At 39.2% G+C, this 22,930-nt stretch overlaps 2 protein-coding genes across 2 annotated transcripts in view; both read right to left on the reverse strand.

Moving 5' to 3' along the window:
- Positions 1-1,801: 1,801 nt before the first annotated feature.
- On the reverse strand, positions 1,802-4,515 carry CNTF (ciliary neurotrophic factor). The gene is made up of 2 exons (XM_024748588.1): positions 3,969-4,515; positions 1,802-2,721 (listed from the first exon to the last, which is right to left on the reverse strand). The coding sequence occupies exons 1-2, from the start codon at positions 4,080-4,082 to the stop codon at positions 2,233-2,235; spliced, it is 603 nt and encodes a 200-aa protein (XP_024604356.1). The 5' UTR covers positions 4,083-4,515; the 3' UTR covers positions 1,802-2,232.
- Positions 4,516-6,004: 1,489 nt separating this feature from the next.
- ZFP91 (ZFP91 zinc finger protein, atypical E3 ubiquitin ligase) overlaps positions 6,005-22,930 on the reverse strand; it is a 30,946-nt gene continuing 14,020 nt past the window's right edge. The window contains exons 5-13 of the mRNA XM_024748541.1: positions 17,578-17,787; positions 17,286-17,322; positions 16,814-16,918; positions 15,783-15,917; positions 14,948-14,998; positions 14,445-14,523; positions 13,038-13,152; positions 10,756-10,855; positions 6,005-10,176 (exon numbers count right to left, since the gene is read on the reverse strand). Coding sequence (XP_024604309.1) covers positions 9,666-10,176; positions 10,756-10,855; positions 13,038-13,152; positions 14,445-14,523; positions 14,948-14,998; positions 15,783-15,917; positions 16,814-16,918; positions 17,286-17,322; positions 17,578-17,787 — 1,343 coding nt within the window. The 3' untranslated portion in view covers positions 6,005-9,665. The remainder of the gene's footprint in view (positions 10,177-10,755; positions 10,856-13,037; positions 13,153-14,444; positions 14,524-14,947; positions 14,999-15,782; positions 15,918-16,813; positions 16,919-17,285; positions 17,323-17,577; positions 17,788-22,930) is intronic.

Raw genomic sequence — 22,930 nt, forward strand, 5'->3', positions numbered from 1 at the left:
TATTATGGCTAAGATCCCACATGTCGCAGAGCAACTGAGCCCGTGCGCCACAACCACTGAATCCCGCGCACCTAGAGCCCGTGCTCCGTGACAAGAGAAGCCACCGCAATGAGAAGCCCGCGCACCGCAACGAAGACATAACACAGCCAAAAATAAAATAAATATAATAAATTTATTTAAAAAAAAAGAAATTTGAGTCACGCCTTTCTTCATTAAATAAAAAAGCCTAAAAGTACTATACAGATAAATCTAAGCGCTTCACATTAATAAGTATTTTACCAATCAAAATACTGCTCTTAGCACAAGTAACAATTCAAACAAGGAAAAGCTCGAATGAAATAAGCCTCTATGCATTCACTGCAAAATTTTATACCATTACCAAAACTACAAACAAAACAAAATGATAAACTTCTAGTGGTAGTGGACCCAAATGTTTATTATTGCCTCATTTTCTTCTAACCAGGCAACTCTTCTCTATTTCTCCCCTCATGACTTTTCTCTTTGTTTGGTACTCAGCCAACCTCTGAGACACAACTGAACTCCTCCCTCCTCCAGGAAGCGATTTCTGGCCCTCACTGATCTCCTTCAACTCCACACCGCTTAAACCCATCCTACGATTCAGGTCTACCAATAGTATTGATCTCCTGTATGCCTACAACCGTTTCCACAGATGCCTCCTGGGGAGCAGGGCCGGACCTCCCCTGTATTGCCACCGTGCCTTACCCAGTGCCCTCTCAGAATATTGACTTCATGGAGTTTTGGACATAAACCCATGTAGGAAAGGACACAAGCTATGGCAGCTAGCCCCCTCTGACTCATGGTCCTTTTAAGAATATAGAAGCCTCAAATACGTGAACCAAATTGATTTGGGCCCCCCACCCAAGACCTTGAGTTTGAATTGATTGGTAGCATGAAATAAATGATACACCTGAGAACTTCTGGATTCCCATTTGCACCGTGAGTTCATAGGCCTGACTGTAAATGACCTTTTACATTAATGCCCACATTTACTAGTTGGTGCTTTTCATACCGTTTCTCTCAAGAACATTAAATGCAGAACTGTGCCCTTTGTTCTGAAGTATGGAGACTTTGCTCTGTATTGTTTCAGAATCACTGGCATTCCCACTGGGAACAGAGTGGGCCTCATCCTCTGCTCATGACTAAGTCCAGAGACTCTGTCTGGTGAAGGAGTTCTGTGACTTTTTAACCTGAGTGGTGTTCTACCCATTGCCCGTGAATGCCCGGGTTACAGTGCCTGTATCACTGCACTGCTGATTACAATAAATGTGAGGCAACCTGGTAAGCTGTCCCCAACCCCAAACTCAAGAACATTAGCGGATACTTGAAAGCAAGCTGTATGACTGCACACTCCCAGCTTCCAAAGTTCAAAAGTCTGGTGGACTAATCTTAAGATCTCCACTGCTCTCTTCTTTGCCAAATATGGGCAACAAATACTGCCTTTAACACTATCAGGACACAGTTGGGGGTTGCTTTTTCAGTGCTGGGGATAGATTACATGGATACATTTTCCAACCCTCTGCAGCAAAGAGGTGCAGTGATAGAGGTTCATAATCAGGCCCTTAAAGTGAAGGGCACTAGGCTTTGGAATGAGAAAGATCTGGGTTCAAACTCAGGGTGCCATTTGCTAGATGGGTAACCTTGAACGAGTTATACATTTCTGTGAGCCTGTTTTCTCATCTGCCAAATGGAAATAACACTACCTCCCTCAGCAGGGTTGTGAAAATTATGATATACATAAAACTCCTGACATATTGCTTCAATATAGTAGATACTCAATAAATGTTAGTTACTGTTTTTATTATCCAAGAGTTTGAATTGACTAGAGTCCATGATTTTTAATTCACTATTTCAGTCTTCTCAGAAGTCATCCAGGACTAAAGTTAAAAGTATATGGGAGGCTGTTAAATGCCTGTAAAGGTTTAGTGGGTAGGAAAGATCACAGCACTGAGGTGGAAGGATGTTGTCCCTGCCCCCACTCCCTTATGGCCCCAACACACACACACACACACACACACACACACACACTCACTCACACATCCCTCCGCCCCAGACTAAACCTGTATGCCCTTTTGTCCATGTCTCCAACCCTAGCTGATGAAAATGCCTGTGGTTTTAAAGGTTTTCAAAACTAAGAATGGGAAAGTGAGGCCTCAGAAAACTATGCATATTCCACTAGAGGAGAAAGCAAGTAAGAGAGAAAGAGGGGTGACGCTACATTTTCTTGTCCTTAGCAGTATAATGGCTCCCACGTCCTGGGATCCCAGTTTGACAAGATGAAATGACTCGAAGGTCATGGACGGACCTCACTGTCCACTGTGAAAGCTCTTGCAGCACCTTTAGGCCCCAGAGCTTCTTCTCAAAGAGACCACCATCTCCAACAATAAGGGGCACCCCATCAGCCTCACTGGAAGGGATCTTGTGTTCCAGGAGCACCATTAATTCTTCCAGCTGGTAAGCAAAGGCAGCGACTTGGAGGAGAATGGTATGTATTGCTTGATGGAAGTCATCTTCAGCTGGAGTAAAATGCACCCGTTGGTCTTCTAACATTCTGGCCAACATAACATGGAAGGTACGGTAAGCCTGGAGGTTCTCTTGGAGTCGCTCTGCCTCACTGAGCTCGCTCCACCGATCAGTGCTTGCCACTGGCACACCACGCACAGAGTCCAGGTTTACGTTCTCGTTCAGACCTTGGTGCTTCACCTGGTCAAGGATACAGAAAAACTTCACATCTGTAATCACTCCACCAGTCTCACTTAATCTCTAAATCTCATATAAAATCTTATTCACTTCCCTGGTCAAGGATCCAAATTGTAAAGAAAATAGAGAGTCTAGATGAGGAACTCTTCATTTGGGAACCTTGACTGACTTTAGGAAGAAGCTATCCTCCCAGAAATTATCCATACTGCTTTGACTACCTGTTCATTTCTCTTGGGAGAATGTGCAGCTTTCACTAGGTTCCAAAGGTTGAAAACCACCCACTGACTGGTCTAGAATAATTTTTCCTTCCCACTTGACACTCCCTCCTGGCAACTGGAGTATTATAATCATACTGGAGTTTAAGTATTTTAAACATACCTGAAGACGCTGGCCACACCTAAGCTCTAAAATATAGGCATCGTAGAATTTTTCTAACAGCCTCTCCATTGCTCACTGTCAATGGTGAGGACAATCGTTTATTAGAGGAGTCAATGGCAATTATTTTTTTAAAAATTGGTATTTCAAAGAATCTGATTTCTGACTGCTGGAGTTTTATGAAGATAAACCAATTCTCAGAGAACCTAAATTCAGAACTCTCCACGGGGGCCTGGAGTGTTTCCACAGCAGGCCTTAGATGAAGACCGAGGGGGATCTTCCTCTATCAGAAAACCTGAGCTCCATGGTTAGCTCCCTAAGAATCGGACACTTCCCCAGGTCCCCAGTGATTCTTCTATGAGACTTTTTTGATAGTGTAGGTGACCTTTCTATTTAGATGCAGGAACACTTTTGATTGTACAGGGTGGCTAATAATGTAATAGGAGAAACTGGTTGGTTTATACTGTTCTTCTCCCAATCCTATAAACCTAACTCCATCTTTTGTTTCTAAGCTCAAAAGATCAGAACAATGTACATGAAGAACCCAAGCTTAGAGGCCTCATGGTTCATCTATTCTGGCAGAATTCAGACAGGTAATGAAATTAGGAACAGCCTCCAGGACATAAAGCCAATTCTACATAGAACCCCATGTATATTTTCTTATTCAAGGAACAACATGTCTCCTGAATAGCCTAGAGAAAGTAAGGTCGTATGACTTTCCTTAAGGGAAGGGGCCATGTCAAATGACAGGTGCCCAATATATAAATGACTATATTAGGGCTTTTGTAACTGATAACGGGGCTGGAACATGATGGTAAAGGGCTGGATCAGAAGAGATGAAGTGAAAATAGACGACAGCAAAATAGGCAACTTACATAAGATTCCATAAGAGCAGTCAGGTCTGAACGGATCTTCCTTGCTAGCCAGACAGAGCGGCTACAGAGGTCCCGGCGGCGAGGGGTCAGCGGTGAATGCTCTGTGAAAGCCATCCCCTAACTCAACTGTCCCGGGAAACAAGTGAGCTGGGTTTGTTTCTGTCTATACCGGTCCAAATAAGAAATGTGACTCTCGGGCTAAATCCACTGGGCATTTCCCTACTAATGGAATTCAGCCCCCCCCCCCCCCGCCTGACTCAGAGGTGGCAGCAAATTCCTGGCTGTGGATTTCTGTGCCTGTGGAATCAAAGGCCCCTTTTCACTCAGCTTTCTGTCCTGCAGCGTCTGCCTCCAACTCTCTCCTCCACTCAGGGCCTAGTGTACTTGTTTTCATGTCATTGTTTTGCTTTTGCACTTGACAAGGTCATTATCACACTGATCCTCATGACACCCCTGCCTGATGGAATCTATTTATACACACTTATAATCAGTTCATTTTACTATCACCCTCTCTGTGCTCCCCATGTCCTTTTCTTTCTTGGCCTGGTACATTATTCAATAATATTAAGTTATTATTATTGATATAGCTGCCATTCATTAAGCATCTACCCCAGGCCAGACACTGCTAACAGCTTTAAAGCCTTTATTTGATCTTTAGAATAATTCTACAAGATAGTTTCCTCATTTTACATAAGAAATGGAGGCTTAAAGAAATTAAATAATGTGCACAGAATCTAATAACTAGGTTCAAAATTTAAATATAGGTCTTCGATTCTATAACTGTTCCTCCCACTGAATTTCCAATATCATTCTCTAGGTAGTTCATATTTCGTTCCAAGACACAAAGTTTACATGAAATAGATCCTGTAAAACTACAGCGTTTTTTCATTCCCATCCTTTTGCTGAGTATTTAAATGTACACTTGATTAAAAATCAGTTAAGGAAGCATCTGTAATCTCAATCATGGTGCCTTCCTTGTAGCTATAGGATGAGGAAGGTACTGTTTTAGGCCTGTTCTCTTCCAAAGGACAGGAAACACCCAACCCTGACTTGGTAACATTTCTGAGGCAGTCTCACTTAAGTGACAACACGCTTTTCTTTTTCTTCCTTATCCCAGTCATACCACATTGCTTCTTAACAAAACAAGAGGATGAGCTGGACTGTGAAACGCAGGCAGAGTCTAAGAGCACTTGGAGACTTGTTCTACTACATTTAACTCTGTAGGTTAGAGGATGACGCCAATTGGGTAAGAGCGACACGTTTCATCCCCAAATGAATCAGTTTTCACTATTTTGTATCATGGACATTACCTCTAAATTGAAACACATGCCTTCTCGGGGGGAAATTTCCATACATAAACAATAATCGAGGGGGCTTCCCTGGTGGCACAGTGGTTGGGAGTCCGCCTGCTGATGCAGGGGACACGGGTTCGTGCCCCGGTCCGGGAAGATCCCAAGTGCCGCGGAGCGGCTGAGCCCGTGAGCCATGGCCGCTGAGCCTGCGCATCCAGAGCCTGTGCACCGCAACGGGAGAGGCCAACAACGGTGAGAGGCCCGCGTACCGTAAAAAAAAAAGCAATCATCGAGGGACATAGGGGAGAAAGAAATGAGGCTGGGGTGGCTGTCACAGTAGGCTTTTTAAGAAGGCAGGAGGATTCTACTTTTTTTTGTTTTTTAAACTTTGTATGGACATTGAGTTTTGTGAAGAAGCACTGATATTAAATGCTATCAGGGTTTTGTCATTATCAGAGCAAAATTAACCCCACAGCTTCTTTAACGTTCTCTTTACTAAAGAATCCACCTTTCCTAAGCTTGAAACATGGAAAGGATTTCCAACTTTGTCAAATGATCATAGGATCATATGGCATCTCAGCATTAGAAATCAAGAACTGAACTAAGTCAGAAGTTAACTACCTGATTCTCAACAAGAGCAAACAACAGTATCCGCCACAAAACCTGCTCTGAGGGCACTTGTTTTTCTTATTTGGCAGCATCACTTATTTCACCCCAGGATAACTGCAACTCAGTACAACCAAGGAAGACCAGTTGCTTCCATGAAGACAACTTTTATTTTTCTTCTTTACATATTTATTTTGGATATGCCTTACCTAGATTAAGAGAAAACAAGGATTTGAAAAGCAGAGTATCCCTTTTATTATAATTTCTTTTTACATAACCTTTTCAACCTAGATTCAGGTAACTACCTGTCTCTCCCACCAAAGGAGAAGGGTCCTGCATATTACAACAGGCAAAAAAGGCTTCTAGGAAATAAAATATTTTAAACTGATTCATTACAATTTTTCAGTTTTCTTGAGTAGACTGGAAAGTGGGAAAAAGACAGGAGGGAAAAATGGTGCTTCAAACAGCCAGACTGTAATAACCTTAGCTAGGTTTAGTACACTCTTTATAGTTTTTTCTCCAAACAGGTTCTAAGGAAGTTCAAGTGCTCTATGTGAATGCTTTTCCATACCTCAGTGTATCTATTTTTACTCCCAGTAATCTTGGCCAGTGTTTATCTAAATTCTCTGAAGCATATTAAGTCTCAATTTTACAAAATAACCCTGGGCAACCACAAACAAGGGGAAAGATGTATTTCTACAAGATGTATTTCTATATCTTGTAGAAATAATATTTGTATTAAGTACATTTTCAGAATTTAGAATTGCTAATTCAAGATGGAGAATATGCTGTGGGAAGAGTTATTAAAAAGGTAGCAGAATTTGATTAACAGTAGGAAATGTTGGGGTTCCCTGGTGGCGCAGTGGTTGAGAGTCCGCCTGCCGATGCAGGGGACACGGGTTCGTGCCCCGGTCCAGGAGGATCCCGCTTGCCGCGGAGCGGCTGGGCCCGTGAGCCATGGCCGCCGAGCCTGCGCGTCCGGAGCCTGTGCTCCGCAACGGGAGAGGCCACAACAGTGAGAGGGCTGCGTATCGCAAAAAAAAAAAAAAAAAAAAGAGTAGGAAATGTAGAATTTTAAGATTAAGAGTTCCTTAGAAGGACAATGAAGTAAACGTACGAGGAGCAGAATGGAAAAGGGAAAAGAATCTAGTATAAGATAGTTTACTTTAACCAACTCTTTACTTTGCTAGCACCCCTTTTCTCAAAAGGAAAAAATCTTAAGTCTGTGAAAAATATTTTAAAATGTATCGCAAACTGCTGTAATAATTTATTGAAGCAAATTATAGGCAAATGAAGATGAGTAAAAAACGGAGAAAGTTTCTGAGAACTAACTAGCTGCTTTTGGTGGGGAGGAGTGTGATACAGGGAAGAATATATTTTCCCTCTATCTCATAAAGTTTTTTTTTTTTTTAAATGCAGTTTGCTTTTGTGTAGGTGGCTAAAACATCTGATGGCTAACAACTGCAAATGTAATTTATGGAGACAAAGGATAAGATAAATGTGACGAAGACAAAAAGTAAAGTGGGGTATAGATGCTAGCTAGTGAAACAGTACAAAATGGACTTAATACGGGAGTGGAACAACTTTGTTTTAGATCCATCCAGTCAATCTTATAATATTTTCAAATTTACTCAACATACCAAAGTCATCTCCAAATCCTTACTGTGGGCAGGAAAGCATACTCTATATCCCTTCTAACCTTATTCCATTTTCTACCCTCACACTGAAGGGGATGGCAAATCTGCAACACTGAAAAGAAACAACAGTACATTTAAGACTGCTCACTGGAGGTGTTTCACTCCCTATTCCCTGGCATCCCAACCACTGACACTAGGTGGGTGTAAAGTAAGCCTCTTTCAGAGATGACGTTTTGTTACCCTTCTTTTTAGGGAAAAAAAAAAAATCAAGAGAGAAAACTGATAAACTTTGTAGTTTTAGTGTTTATGAAAAACAAGCTGTTCCTTATTTTGTTCTCAGCAAAACTTCATTCTTTCCAACAGCCATCATACATTTCTGACAAAGAATGAATAGGGCAAGCCTTTAATTCCAGTTTCTGAGGTACGTAGGAGAGACTGCCCTTCTAATTCTCTAAAAATGGGCCAAAATATGTTTTTGGTCTTCTGGAAGTTATGAAGCTGTACAAAACTGTCCTTCCCATGGACAGTAAGTAATCCACCCCATGAAAATCCCTACCTCGAGGGAAATGATAATTCCTACAATTTCAGGTGAAAACCAAAGCATTATACAGATTAACTTTGTTGAAGGCTTTCTTCTTCTGAAATGTTATTAAAAGGGAAACAAAACAGAGCAATTTTCTTTTACTTACAACTGTATGACTCAGACTATTCCTTCACTGATGGCAGTGTCCTTCACTAATTGGGAGCTGGAATCAACCAATGATAAAGCAAAGCAAAGCAAAAGCCAAAGCCAAAGCCAAAGCCAAAGCCAAAGCAAGCAAGGGGCCAGAGCTGGGATAACAGGGAGGTCTGTATAAAGAAATGATGGGGACAAAAAAGAAAATCAACAAATTCACAAGAGAAAACCTTTTATCTATAATTCAGACCCTGAACAACCTTCCTGACCCCCTCAAAATTCCTCAATCTCGATGCTCTAAAAACTCAGACCACTAATTACCACAAACCTAACATCCTTCCCTAAAGAGGTTTCCGGAAAAGCACTAGGCTACTGTAGTGATTTTGTGAGTGCTGAGGACCAGCTTTCTTTAAAGGCCACTAGAGAGCTATGATTTTAGAGGCTGGCTGTGCTTCTTCAACCCTATATCTTGCCTTCTACAAGTACCTCTTATGCAAAGGACCCCATGTCAGAATAATCTAATCTCTCCCAGCCCCACAAAATATAGCAACAAAGACAAAAAAAAAAAAAAAAAAAAAAAAAAAAAAAAAAAAAAAGAGAAATCAGACTTTGTTAATAAATAAGGAATCTCAGGTTCCACAACACAAAAACACACATGTTCAAAGTGCAAATTTCTGCCACTAGTCTGGGACTTTTCTCACTGATATAGAACCCTGTCTTATGGTCAGAGAGACCATGTAGACAGTAGCTCCCTCCCTGTTAGGAGCCTGCTTGCAAAGCAAGTGAGCACCACTGAGAACCTTATGGAGGTGTTGGGAGGGGGACTGAGGAAGGTGGTGAGGTGAAGAGGCAGGAGGTGGTCCCCATGTATCCTTCCTTTCCTAAACCCAGGGGGAATAGAGGGAAAGGGGGTGAGAGATGTGTGCTGTTTTAACAGCTCACCCTGCTAAGGGGCCCTAAAGTGCCAAGTCAAGCTGCCAGCCTCCAGAGATTAGAAGTATATGATACTTTGAAGATAAATGTGCTGCAGATAGAAGCCAGAACCATAGGGAAGCAGTAAAGGAGGAGAAGGGGTTTAGAGAATATTAATATATTATTAAGAGTTAAAAGCTGATCCAGAGCACATCAGAGTTACAGGCTGAAAAGGGGGATCTGCTGATGAGCAGGAAGTCTGCCTGGCTGGAACTGAGTATAAGAATAACCGTTACTTTAAGAGCTGCTGCTGCTTTTTCTTTGTCTAGCTTTCTGGTAAAGGCAACATCAATTTTATAAAGGGGACAACAGAGGGAGAAGAGGGGATGTGTGTGTGTGCGCGTGTGTGTGTGTGCGCGTGTGTGCACATGTGTGCTGTGATCCACAATGGAAAGAGCAGGCCCTTCAGTTATTTTACTAGATTTTAAATGCTTTAAATTTTTTTTTTTTTTGTCCTTTTTGTCTTTTAAATACAAAGTCTTAGCTGTCCCAGTGCCCAAAGTCTTCCCTTCCTCTAAGGTCCAGTGGAGTCTGAATCTTCAATCAGAACCTCTGTGGTAGCACCGAGTATATCCGAGTTCATGACCAGCCCTTCAGTGCCCCCACTGCTGCCACTTCCCACAAAGATCTTCCCATCAGCCATCAGGCTCACCCGTTCTGTCCCACTACAATATGACTTTGACATCCCTTCAGCTTCTAGCAGAAGGCACTCTCCAGAGGTGGAGTTTCCCAAGGGCTCAGGAAGAAGAGGGAGACCCTGACCGTCTGCAGGTTGTGTCAGGGACTCTGGATTAGTGCCCAAGATATCTGTGCTGGTGATGAGGGCGCCTGCATTGGCAGCCAGAGCTTCGGCAATCAGCACCTCAGGGTGGCTTTTTGCTTTGTGTGCCACTACGCTGTCCTTCTTCTCAAATTTTTTGCCACAGATATTGCAAGAAAACTGGTAGAAGGAGTCTGCATCGTGCTTCTTCATGTGCCAATTAAGGGATGCCTTTTGCCGACAAGTGAATCCACAGATCTCGCATCTAAGGAGAGTGAAAAACGAAATAGCTGATCAAATAGAGAAATAAAGAGACCTCTCATTTAGTGTCAGGGTGAGAGTTTAGAGGTTACATTTATAAGCAATAGTCAGTAATATATACTTCTTGTGAAAGATTAGGAAAAGTTAATAGATAGAAAACTAATCTGATTTTTTCCCCTTTCTGTTTGTTTGAAAAAGAGGAAAACAAAAGAAAAACATGACTAAGTAGCTCCCCTAATCGATACCCACTCTTTTTTTTTTTTTGCGGTACGCGGGCCTCTCACTGTTGTGGCCTCTCCCGTTGCGGAGCACAGGCTCCGGACGTGCAGGCTCAGCAGCCATGGCTCACGGGCCCAGCCGCTCCGCGGCACGTGGGATCTTCCGGGACTGGGACACAAATCCGTGTCCCCTGCATCGGCAGGCGGCCTCTCAACCACTGCGCTACCAGGGAAGCCCAATACCCACTCTTTAATTTGGTAGAAGTAAAATAGCAGTGCCGGGTGAAATGTCTGTAAAGGGTCTAACCCTCAAGTGGGGTATATGCACTGAGACCCCAGATGTTCACCAGTAAACAAGTACTCACTGTAATGGCTTCTCGCCAGTGTGAATCATCCGGTGCACTGCCAGATTGTGGGAACTCTTGAAGGCTCGAGCACAGTATTCACAGATATAATCTCGTTGATCTAAGAAGAAAAATAATGTGGTTATTTAGTGTTCCATTTAGAATCCGTCTTAAGTATTTTTTCCTAGCTTACAACAAGTAAGCAGATGATCAGGCAGGTGAATTTAGAGGACAAGCAATACTGTTTTTAATATATAAGCACTTTGGATAAACAAAACTTATAATAATATCATTTTTATCTCTTCTTAGTCCATTCATTCAGTAGCATACGAACCTATTTTAAAAAACAAAAATAAAAAACACAGCTAGACAGAAATATGAGAACTGGAACCCTAATCTCAATTTTTCCAGTAATCCAGACGTTGCATAAATTGGTTAGCAAGTAAACAACTACATTTTACACAGCTTTTATTCTTAAAACAGCTTTTTTCACACACTGTGAAAGCTGAATGCTTACATATAAAGAATCTAGCGTTCAACAACAACAAAAGAAGTTAGCATTCCCTACAGAAAAGTGACCCAAATATAAAGTGCTACTCATATCTTCTATTTCAGATTTTTTTTAAAAGTTACCCAAGATAAACAAGTTAAACTTCTCTCAAAAATTCTATGGGGCAAAGGAACACTGGACTTAATTTCTTATCAACTGGTTGGGGAGAAAGTGGACAAACAGATGCTCAACATACATTTGTTGAATAAATGGCCACTACCCATTTTCTATGCCTTTCACTTAAAAATTACTAGAAATAGTCACAGTAAAAACACAAGGATAAGTCAAAAGGCAAACAGCATCCAATTTCATCTTACATTCTATCCCAAACAGTTCTAAAACCAAGTGTGGGAGAAGAGTCAAGCTCTTCTCAAAGTCGAATGTACTGAGGACTCACCTGGGGATCTTATTAGATGCAGACGCTGATTCAACTGGTCTAAGGCAAGGCCTGAGATTCTCCATCTCTTAATGGAGCTCAAGTCTGGTCTATGTTCTACATGATGAGTGGTAGGGTCTAAAAATGCATACTTCTAACTCAGGGACAATTTCTTAGTATCTCTCAGGTCTTGTCCACTTTTCCAGCTCCACAGTCACATGACAAACCCATGTGGGGCATTCTACTTGCTTAAATAAATTGTATTTTCAAAGGGAGCCAGTAAACACTAATTTGGAAAAGGAAAACTCTCTAACACTGACATCATAAAACTGTATCAACCAAATATAAATACCTAGAATGGACTGAATTTCTAAAACACTGTTTGTCATAGTAGGCTTGTAATATTTAACTAAAACAGTCTAAACTGGTTGTCAGAAATTACTTTTCTATAGAATAAAACAGTGTAACAGGGAGAAGGAGTGGAGAAATGGCAGCTTCTATCAAGAAACAGTGGAGACAGCACACTCTCTGAAGAAACATAGTGTAATGCAAAGACAGTAGACTTTGGAGTGACCAAGACCTGAGTTTAAATTGCGGTGCTATCAGGTGCCCGGCCCTGTGCAGCAAACAGCACTTTATAGGTTATCTCATTTCATCCTTGTAATAACTCAGTGTTATTGGTAACATTATTAGCTTTATTTTACAAATGAGGAAAAGTGAGAAGAAATTAAGTAACGTTCCTAAGTCACACATTCAGTAAATGATAGAAAGGGTATATATATGACACTGACCATATGACCTTGTGCAAGAGACATGAAATCTCTGCTACTGGAATTCCTAGTCTCACCCTCCAAGGATTATTAAGAATATCAAGTGTCTGGCATATGCTCAATTACCACTAATACCCAGCCTAATTTGTTCCTATTAGCTACACTGCACTGAGACTGTCAAGTGGATAAAAATGAATGATGTCTGAATCCATTCTATAACATGAATTACAAAGACATTCAGTTTCTCTTTTTGAGTCAATAGCTCCTCCTCCAACAGGAGGTTACATGTGAACTTAGTAGCTAGCCTTTACGATTCCAATAGGAGCAGAAGTCGAGAGCTCCTCAGTAGGTAACATGAACGATGAGCAGCCCTCCTTCCCGTTTCAGCTTTCTCCACATACTCCTCATTTTCAGTCCAGGTAGTTACTACGAGTATCTATTTACCTGAGACAGAATTAGAAAACCCCGGTTCTGCTAAAACTAGCTGTGTGACCACAGGCAAGTTACCTAATGTTGCTCAGCCTCTGGTTTCTTAGCTGTAAAACAAACGTGGTGATGTTGAATCAGTGAATTTAGCTACCTGATAAACATTTTATTTAAGAAATACCTGTATGATGTTTGGCATGTCGTAGAAGTTGCTTCTGGAGCCTGAAGAGTCGCCCACAGGAGGGATGGGGACATACGTATTTCTTCTTCAGCAAATGCTGATATTTAATGTGGTGCTAAAACAGTAAAAGAAAGTGAAGGGGGATAAAAAATAAGGATTCCAGAAAGCTTAGCTTACTTAGCTCATTCCTTTGCTAAGTCAAAAGTGCTGAAGGAAAACCAAATACTCTGTATATGAACAGGAAGCAGTATAATAAAATGATTATGAACACAGGCTACAGAAACAGATAGATGGTGATTCCAGTCTAGGTCTGTCGTTCATTAGTGGCATGATCTTAGAATATAATACTTCCAGATGGAAGTATTATATGGAGGTAATGATAACTGTTGTAGTGTTGTTGTGGGAATACAGAGATCATATATTGTACGGTGCTTAGTGCAGCAAACAGTACATGACAAAAGAAGCGTAGCTATCATTATTATAGTAGAACCAGAATCAGAAAGTAAGGCCTTAGTCTATGTTATACTTGCTGCTAAATAAAGATCAAACACTTCTTAAACTTTAGTAATTATTATTTCACCTTCATGTTTTCTGCCAGACCTAAATACAAGCTGTATCTTTACTCATTAAAAAAAATCTGGGACTTCCCTGGTGGCGCGGTGGTTAAGAATCCGCCTGCCAATGCAGGGGACACGGGTTCGAGTTCTGGTCCGGGAAGATCCCACATGCCGTGGAGCAACTAAGCCCATGCACCACAACTACTGAAGCCCGCACGCCTAGAGCCCGTGCACCGCAACAAGAGAAGCCACCGCCATGAGAAGCCCGCGCACCGCAACAAAGAGTAGCCCCTGCTCACCACAACTAGAGAAAACTCACACGCAGCAACAAAGACCCAAAGCAGCCAAAAATAAATAAAAATAAAAAATAAATTTTTAAAAACATACAGAATGCACAGCAATTTATATAAAATTATTTTTAAAAACCCTGCTCACTTAAAAAAAAACCTAAAAACTAAAAATTTTATAATTTATTCTAAATAGGATTCAAAAAGTCATTGGTTTTAGTTGCTAATTTTATTCTTTAAAAATACACATTAAAATAAAATCTGTTCCACTGTGTCTTGGTGTGTTGTTATGCAATCATTTCTTGTATCAGGAGTATTTACACCATGAACACTGGAATATTCCAAGATCCCAAGGAAATATTTAAGCTCAGGTTCTAAATCACTTAAAAACAACAACAGAAACTCAACTGAAGTAATTTGATGTTTACAAAAAGATTTTCCTTGACATTACACATTTAATGATAAAGCCTACACAAGTCCACAAATTGTAAACTCTCATGAAGTATTAGAACTAGAAATGGAACGTAACCTGCAAGGCTACCTTATTTAACAACTTCACTGACCTGCAAATAGCGAGGGTGAGCAAGAACAGTTCCACATCCTTCCATCTCACAACGGACATACTGGATTGGAGGCTTTTTTCTATTAGCAATATGTAGGAGAAAAGTTAGCAACAGAAAAGAGGCAGTCTGCACAGTGGCCAAACTGCACTATAGGGAATAGGTATTTTACAGTATGAAGAATTAAAATCTCTACGTTTATAGCCTGCACAGAATTTATGTTAGAAGTAACCAGAAATTGCCAAATGTTTAGAGTTTTTAAAAAAGAGCACAAAACAAACTAGTAACTCCCCAAAAGGCAAAGAAGTGTTAAAATTTTTAGAAACTTTAAGATCCTGCAATGGAAATAAAAACATAGTAACTCTGCATCAAGGACACTAATGAAGTTGCTTTTGTGAAATTTTTAACTAGCCATTCCCACAGGATAATTATGAGGGCTGAACATGTGAGTGAAGTGCCCACCACCAGAAAGAAGGCACAACACAGCAGGAGTATAAATTACTCACCTCCTTTTGGGTAATCGTGGACTTTTGTCATCTTTTCGCCTTCTTCCTCTCCTATAATTAAAGAGCAGAGTAACTGTCCACAAATTCCAGATTGAAGCTTATATAGTAAAGGAGAGCTGAGGACATACCCTCAAGACCAAAGAGCAGGTGGCAGAAACAAAGGATAACCCAGAATACATAAAGCCAAAGACATATCTGGCAAACCAAACAAAGATTTCACTCTGAAGCAATTTCACTTACAAATAAGTCTGCACCACAAGTTAAAATATATACCTTTCATAAACTACACATTTCTATGGAAGATTTGGCTAAACCTCAAGGTTACTACTTGAAGACTTGTTTCAGTGAGAAGTCTATCACTTATATTTAATCAATTTAAAAAGTAGAATAAACAAGTCTATTATCTAAAAACCCTAAGAACATAAACTAGACTCTCCTTGCAATAGAGACAAAAGCCTAGACACTTAAAAAAAAGCTATTTCTGCAACAGGAAATAATTGCTAGCCAAAAGTTTTCACCTGATCAAGGTTATTACATCATTTGCTTTATTTGCCCCTCTTCTGAGGATCCATATTTGCCATACTCTTCTTGCTACCTCTACCTCCTCGGCATCCCTAGAGCTATTATTGTCCTACCCACTCAACTGAACGTCTCTTAAGTATTGCTTTGAATTAAACTTTTGAAGCTTTTGAGCAGAGTCTTTCCAATGAAATTGTCAGCTGCTTGAGACAGCAATATGTATATGTCAATATCATTCCTCACACTCCTACCCTTTTTCCACTAGTGGCTTAAAAATCTGTTAAATTTCCATTTTTAGTAGGAACTGCCTACTCACTTCCTAGGAGGCTCCTCATCTTCTCTAATTTCATTCTCTTCTTCTTTCACCTCTACCTCTACTTCCACTTTTATTTCTTTCTTCTCTTTCTCTTCTTTCACCTTCCCTGATTTTCTCCGTGGCTTTGGGGTTTCCCTGAAAATACAAATACATTTCAATACTGGTATCCAGCAAAGGATCCTTTCAAGGACAACTGTGACAAAAGGGTAAAGCCAGGAGTGATCAATGATTTATTATAAAATTATGCTCCTCAGGCTTCCCTGGTGGCGCAGTGGTTAAGAATCGCCTGCCAATTCTGGTCTGGGAAGATCCCACATGCTGCGGAGCAACTAAGCCCGCGCGCTGCAACTACTGAAGCCCACACGCCTACAGCCCATGCTCCGCAACAAGAGAAGCCACCGCAATGAGAAGCCCGTGCACCGTAACGAAGAGTAGCCCCTGCTCGCCACAACTAGAGAAAGCCCGCTCGCCACAACTAGAGAAAGCCCACACACAGCAATGAAGACCCAAGGCAACCAAAAATAAATAAATAAAATAAATTTTAAAAAGAGAATATGTTCATAATATATAAAATGAATAAATGCAAAATTAAAAAAATTAAAATAAAATTATGCTCCTCAGTCCATGAAATGTGGTTTCCAGCCAGCTATTCCTCATATGTACATCATACATATATTTAGAGCCTATGAGACAACCCGCCCCCTCCACAAGCTAACAATGCCTTAGAATCAAATCTCACTATAGCTGTAAAGAGAAACAAAAGCAAAAAATTCTAAGTATTCAAGCAATTCATGATACCTTAAGATAAAACAGGCAGACATCATAATAATCTGAATATGATCAAAACAAAGTTCTATAAATGGAAGAGAGGGCTGTATGAGGGAGTAATAAGATAATGTTAGATTCGCAAAACAAGTGCATAATTAGTTATTTAAAATTAAGTCCATATCCATTAGTTTGGCAACAAGGTGAAATAAAAGCATGCAACAATGCTTTCCTAACTTATTTTTCACTGACAGATTGAGACATACCTTTCTAAGTGGGGTTTGTAGGTCTCATCCCTTGGATCATCTTTGAATGGTATTTCTTCTTCACTGATCAACATCTCGTCTTCCTCCTCTTCCTCCTCATCACTGCTAAAAAGAAGCAGAGGTTAGAAATTCCAGCTGTATGAATTATATCTGACTTGATTTTATTCAGTAACTTATTTACAGGTAGCTGAAGGTTTACAGTAAGTTATCTAGGATTTTCATGCTTATGGTGTAGTTGGACTGCAATCTAGCTGCTTATCCTAAAGAATAATAATTGAAACAAAAAATACATAAATCCTAGACATGCTATCACTTCATTAAATGAAGGCAAGGCAATGATGGCTCAGTGACACTAAGAGTTAAAAAACAATTGACAATTATTTCAAGTAGAAAACAACTTGAGCCATGTGATATGACTGACTGTGTTCTACATCCCCAAGGGCTTAGATATGAAATATGAAAAGTTTCTTACCTAATGCCACCTGGAGACTGATGCTCTTCTGCAGCACCTAGAAAAAGTCCAAAACAAAACTTTATCTATGTAGGTATAGGTATTTTCTCTCTGCAGCCAAGAGACTCAAACCTAATTACTGCCTAGGGTAATCATACAAAAGGAGAATTATCTGCAAAATGTCAAAAAGGAATCCTTCCTATAACACCACACTTACCCCTGAAAGTTAAGCTGTTCTGGTAAATGTTCAACATTATGTTTAAAATCAACAGGCAACTGGTTATTAAATAACCATACTCTATATTCACTGTACCATAATCAAGCTGATCTGTATTTGGTTCTGACTTGCAGATGAGTTGCAATGAACCAGTCTTGGACCTAGAGCTTCGGGTGTTCTCTGTGTCACGATGCCGAGAGGCAGATGTCCTGCTACTGCTACGCCAGCCCCGGCTAGGCTTAGTTGCAGCAACGGAAACTTCCTGAGGGACGGTAGAACCTTCTTCCTCTTTCTCTTCCTTGGGATCTAAATGAAAACATACATCATTCTTTTAAAGTTTATAGTTAACCAATAACAATCTCTGTATATCTACTCTTATAAATATAGTCAATGGAAAGATGATAAATGGTTTTTTTTCTCCCCTCCCCGGGGCAGGGGGGAACCTCAGAATTTTACTGATATAATAGAAACAACAAGATGAGAGTAAAATTTGATAAAACTAAATTGAGTGGTCCCAAAAAGATGACCAGATCTACTATAAGAAAGAAGCACACGTCTAGATGATTTAATAATCTAACAATGCTTCAAGTTAAGTACTGAAGAGGAATTCCATAAAGAGGAATTCCATGGTAGGAATGCCTTCCCTTGATTCTATTCAATAATTTTACTTAGTATATTAAAAGTGAGCCTATATTGACCATGGAAGATCCTTTTAATAATCTCAGAATGGTAGTCCTTTCTAAGAATAGCACAGAATTTAGGTCTTAAGACTGATACATCTGACTATATAAAGTTTTCTGCATGGCAAATTCCTCTATAAGCAAAGTCTAACAGCCCAACAGAAAAATGGCAACTCAGTAAAAACATATGGTTTTCAGATATATGAACAAACAAAAACAATGACAACAAAGCTCAATCCACTCATAACAAGAGAGACTCAACTGAAAATCATATTGCTGTAGTATTGTTCCCCTAGCGTATTGGCAATGATCCAAATGTTTGTATTGGCAAGGCTGTAGGAAAATAGGAACTCTTAACAGAGATAACAGTGTGAACACCAGCAAAACCTTTCTATAAAGGACAATCTGGCAACATCTATCAAAATTATAAGTACATATACCTTTTCATGTTCATTTCAACTACTAGGAATTTATCCTACAAAACTATAACCACACTTATAAAACCCACATCCATAAAGTGTCCAAATATTATATATATGTGTGTATACCCATGGTATAAATAAATAAATCTATGTATTTATAGCTATATATCACAACAACACTTCTGGACAGATTTCAAGAAGTTGAGATAAATACTGGTCACCTTCCAGGGGAAGGTCCAAAAATACTTCCAGTAATTCCACCTCAAAGTATCTACCCTAGGAAAATGAACTGGCACATGGAGGTTCACTATAACATGTTTATAATAGCCAAAATATGGAAACAACCTAACTCTCCACATTAAGGAGCACTGTTTATTAAATAAACCATGATATATCACCAAGATAGAATAAAACATATGGAGGTATCTGTAAAGAATGACATGGAATTACTGGCAAAAATGTTGTTAAATGGAAAAAATAAAACTTCATACACACACACACATACAGTATGGTAATTTTTTTTGCTTAACTTTTAAAAAAATGATCTGAAAAACTATAGTATCCTCCACTGTGGAACAAGGTGGTGACTGGGGGATATTTCAGCTTTAACTACACTGTTTGAAAGTTTTATGAGACCATATTAAGGTAATGAAATAACATTCATTTGAAATGCAGATATGAATAGCAGTGGGAACTTTAAAAAAAACGGACATAATTGTTAAATCAGATATACGTTTCCTTTGATTTCCCTTTCACCATTAAAATGTCTTTCTTACCTTTCTACTATCTGAGCTACTTCAAGTATCAAAATAATAACAATAAAAAGTTTACAGTTGAAAATATCTTAAAGATTAACTAGTCTAAGTACAGTCCAATGAATTTTCCCCTTAAAGTAACTGGAATGCCAATGAAGACAACTTGTTCAAGATCACAAAGTTATCTCAGCAGACTTGGATTTTAAAATCCTGTCTTGAGACTAGTAATCAAGGACTTCTACATGTAGGTCATGGCTGCTTTTAAGAAAATTTCTTCAAAGGGAGCAATTCAATACCCTCCATAAAGTACTGAACATTAAATAATGAAGAGAAAATTATTTCTTTTACTCAACCCAGCTACGCTAATTTGGACTTTAAACCTATTCCATAACTTCCTATACTCAATAAAGCTCTTTTATACTTCACAATGAAAGGACTGTATGCCTACATCTTCTCATACTGTGGATATTATCCACTGGACAAATAACAGCAATTTGATGAGAATTGCTTATCCTTATAAAGCATAATAGCCTATTTTATTGAATAACATACCCATTCCGTAAAACTCCATAGTTTAAAAAAAGAGCATTGCCAGAGAGTGACATCAGCAAACATGTCCCTTTTCAGAAACACACACACACACCACACACCTGCCAGAATCAACTTTGTAAGAACTCTGGGATATAGTCATAGGTTTACAGCAACCAAGTAAACACTGAAGCAAGAAAAAAGTTAAACAAGCTACATAAGGAAATCTCTGTCAAATCACACGTTGGGCACAAGCTTAACCAAACAGAGCCTTTAGAGAGACCACACAAGATAAAGAATATCATTTTTTAAAATATGGTCAAACAGCTAAAGGAAATCACTGACAAAGAACTAAAGGAAATCAGGAGAATGATGTCTCAACAAATAGAAAAGTGCCAACAAAACAACAGTAATTATAAAAAGGAACGAAACAGAAATTCTAGGGCTGAAAAGTATAATATCTGCAATCATTAAACAGCAGATTTGAGAAAGGAGACAAATCAGCAAACTTTAGGACTGGTCACAACTGAGAGCATCTAGTCTGATGAATAGAAAGAAAAGAATGAAGAAAAATTAACAGAGACTAAGAGACCTGTGGGGGACCACTAAGCAAATCAACATACAGAGTCCCAGAAGGAGAGCAGAGAATGGAACAGAAAGAATACTTGGAGAAATAAAGGATAAAAATGCCCCCAAATCTAAAAAAAGACACAAATCTACACAGACAAGAAACTCAACATCCTCCTTCCAAGTAATGTTACATTCACAGGTACTCAACATCTTTTGGGGGGAAACAAACTGATAGCAAGTGGCTCCATCAATATCAGACAAAACAGACTTCAAGCCAAAAAACTGTTCTAAGAGTCAAAGAAGGACACTGTATATTAATAAAAGAGTCAATCAATCAAGAAGATACAAGAATTATAAACCTATACATACCTAATATATGAAGCAAAAAATGACAGAATTGAAGGGAGAAATAGGTATTACTAAGATAATTTTGAAACTTCAATATCTTACTTTCAGTAATGAATAAAATGACTACTCAGAAATTCAAATAGGAAATAAGAGGACCTGAGCAACACTATTAAAACAAAATTAAACCTAACAGATATATAATACTTCACCCCAAAACAACAGAATACACCATTTTCCCAAGTACACACAGAAGATTCTCCAGAGTAGACCATATATTAAGCCACTCAAGTAATTTAAAAAGATTGAGGGACTTCCCTGACACCGCGCTTCCAAGGGGGCAAGGGTTCAATCTCTGGTCGGGGAACTAAGATCCTGCCTGCCATGGGGTGTGGCCAACCACCACCACCACAACCACAAAACAAAAGAACAACATATCATAAAACATGGGCTGCAGAAAAAGCAGTGTTCTGAGGGAAATTTATAGACATCAATGGCTACATTAAAATAGAAAAAAAATCACATGTCTAATCAATAACCTAACTTCACACCTTAAAGAAAAAGGGGGCAGAAAGGAGCAAACCAACCCAAAGCTAGCAAAACGAAGGAAATAAAGAGTAGAGCAGAGATATCTAAGAAAATAGTAGACCAAAAGAGAAAAATCAATGAAACCAAAAGTTAGTTCTTTGAAAAGATCAACAAAATTGACAAACCTTTAGCTAGACGGAGGGGAAAAAAAGAGGAGGCTCAAATTACCAAAAATCTGAACACACTTCTAAGAAGTGAAGACACTGAATTAGTAATCAGAAACCTCCCAGTGAAAGAAAAGGCCAGGAGGAACCACTTCCCAACTCATTCTGTAAGGCCAGCATAACTCTGATACCAAAGCCAGACAAAGACATCACAAGAAAACTACAGACCAGTATTCCTGCAAACCAAATCCCGCACATATTAAGACTATGCAGCACATTAAAACTACGATCAAGTGGGATGCATCCCAGGATTATGAGAGCAGTTCAACACCCAAAAATCAACTGATGTAATATACCACATTAATAGAATGAAGGAAAAAAGAACCCACAAGATCATCTCAATTGATTCAGAAAAAGCATTTAACAAAATCAACAAACTTTCAAGATAAGAATGCACAATAAACTAGGAATAGACTAGAACTTCCTCAACCTGATAAAAGGCATTTATCAAACCCCTAGAGCTAATAAACTCCCTGGCAAAAGACTGAAAACTCTTTCCCTAAGATCAGAAACAAAATAAGGATGCCCTTTCCCTCCACTTCTATTTAACACTGTACTGGAAGTTCCAGTCAGAGCATTAGGCAAGAGAGAAAAAAGGCACATAAATAGGAGGAGGAAGTAAAACTCCTCTATTTGCAAATGAAATGACCTTATTTCTAACGAATCTGCAAAAAAAACCCCAAACTATTAAAGGTAATACACAAATTTAGCAAAGTTGCAGAATACAAGATAAACAGACAAAAATTACTTTAACTATACCAGCAATGAGCAATCCAAAAAGGGAGTTAAGAAAATGATTCCATTTACAATTCAATCAAAAAGAAAAAAACTACTTAAATATTGCTGAAATGGCAATATTCCCCAAATAGATCTACAGATTGAATACAGTCCCTATCAAAATCTCAGCTTCCTTTTTTGCAGAAATTGAAAATGTGATCCTAAAATTCATATGAAAATGCAAGGCGCCTAGACTAGCCGAAACAATCTTAAAAGTGAATTGGAGGACTCACTTTGTCCAATCTCAAAAGTTACTACAAAGCTACAGTAGTCAATCAGTACTACAGTGTGGGACTGGCATAAGGATGGACATAAAGACCAATGAAACTGTACTGAGAGTCCAGATATAAACCCATACGTCTATGGTCAAATAATTTTCGACGTGGTTGCCAAGACCATTAACGGGGAAAGAACAGCTTCTTCAACAAATGGATATCCACATGCAAAGAATGAAGCTGGACCCTTACCTTATACTATACACAAAAATTAACTCAAAATGGATCAAAGACCTAATTGTAAGAGCTAATACTAAGTAACTCTTAGAAATGAAGAAAATCTACGGAATGGAAAAAAGTATTTGCAGGTCATATATCTAGAGTCTAATATCCAGAATATAAAAA

The sequence above is a fragment of the Neophocaena asiaeorientalis genome, unplaced genomic scaffold (assembly GCF_003031525.2).
Source record: "Neophocaena asiaeorientalis asiaeorientalis breed wild unplaced genomic scaffold, Neophocaena_asiaeorientalis_V1.1 scaffold43, whole genome shotgun sequence".
Classification (NCBI taxonomy): domain Eukaryota; kingdom Metazoa; phylum Chordata; class Mammalia; order Artiodactyla; family Phocoenidae; genus Neophocaena; species Neophocaena asiaeorientalis.

Coding starts and splice junctions, on each gene's coding strand:
- CNTF (XM_024748588.1), bottom strand. CDS start 4,082: ATGGCTTTCACAGAGCATTCACCGCTGACCCCTCGCCGCCGGGACCTC. Junction 2,722..3,968: donor CTGCTCTTATGGAATCTTAT/GTAAGTTGCCTA, acceptor ATCCTTGACCAG/GTGAAGCACCAAGGTCTGAA.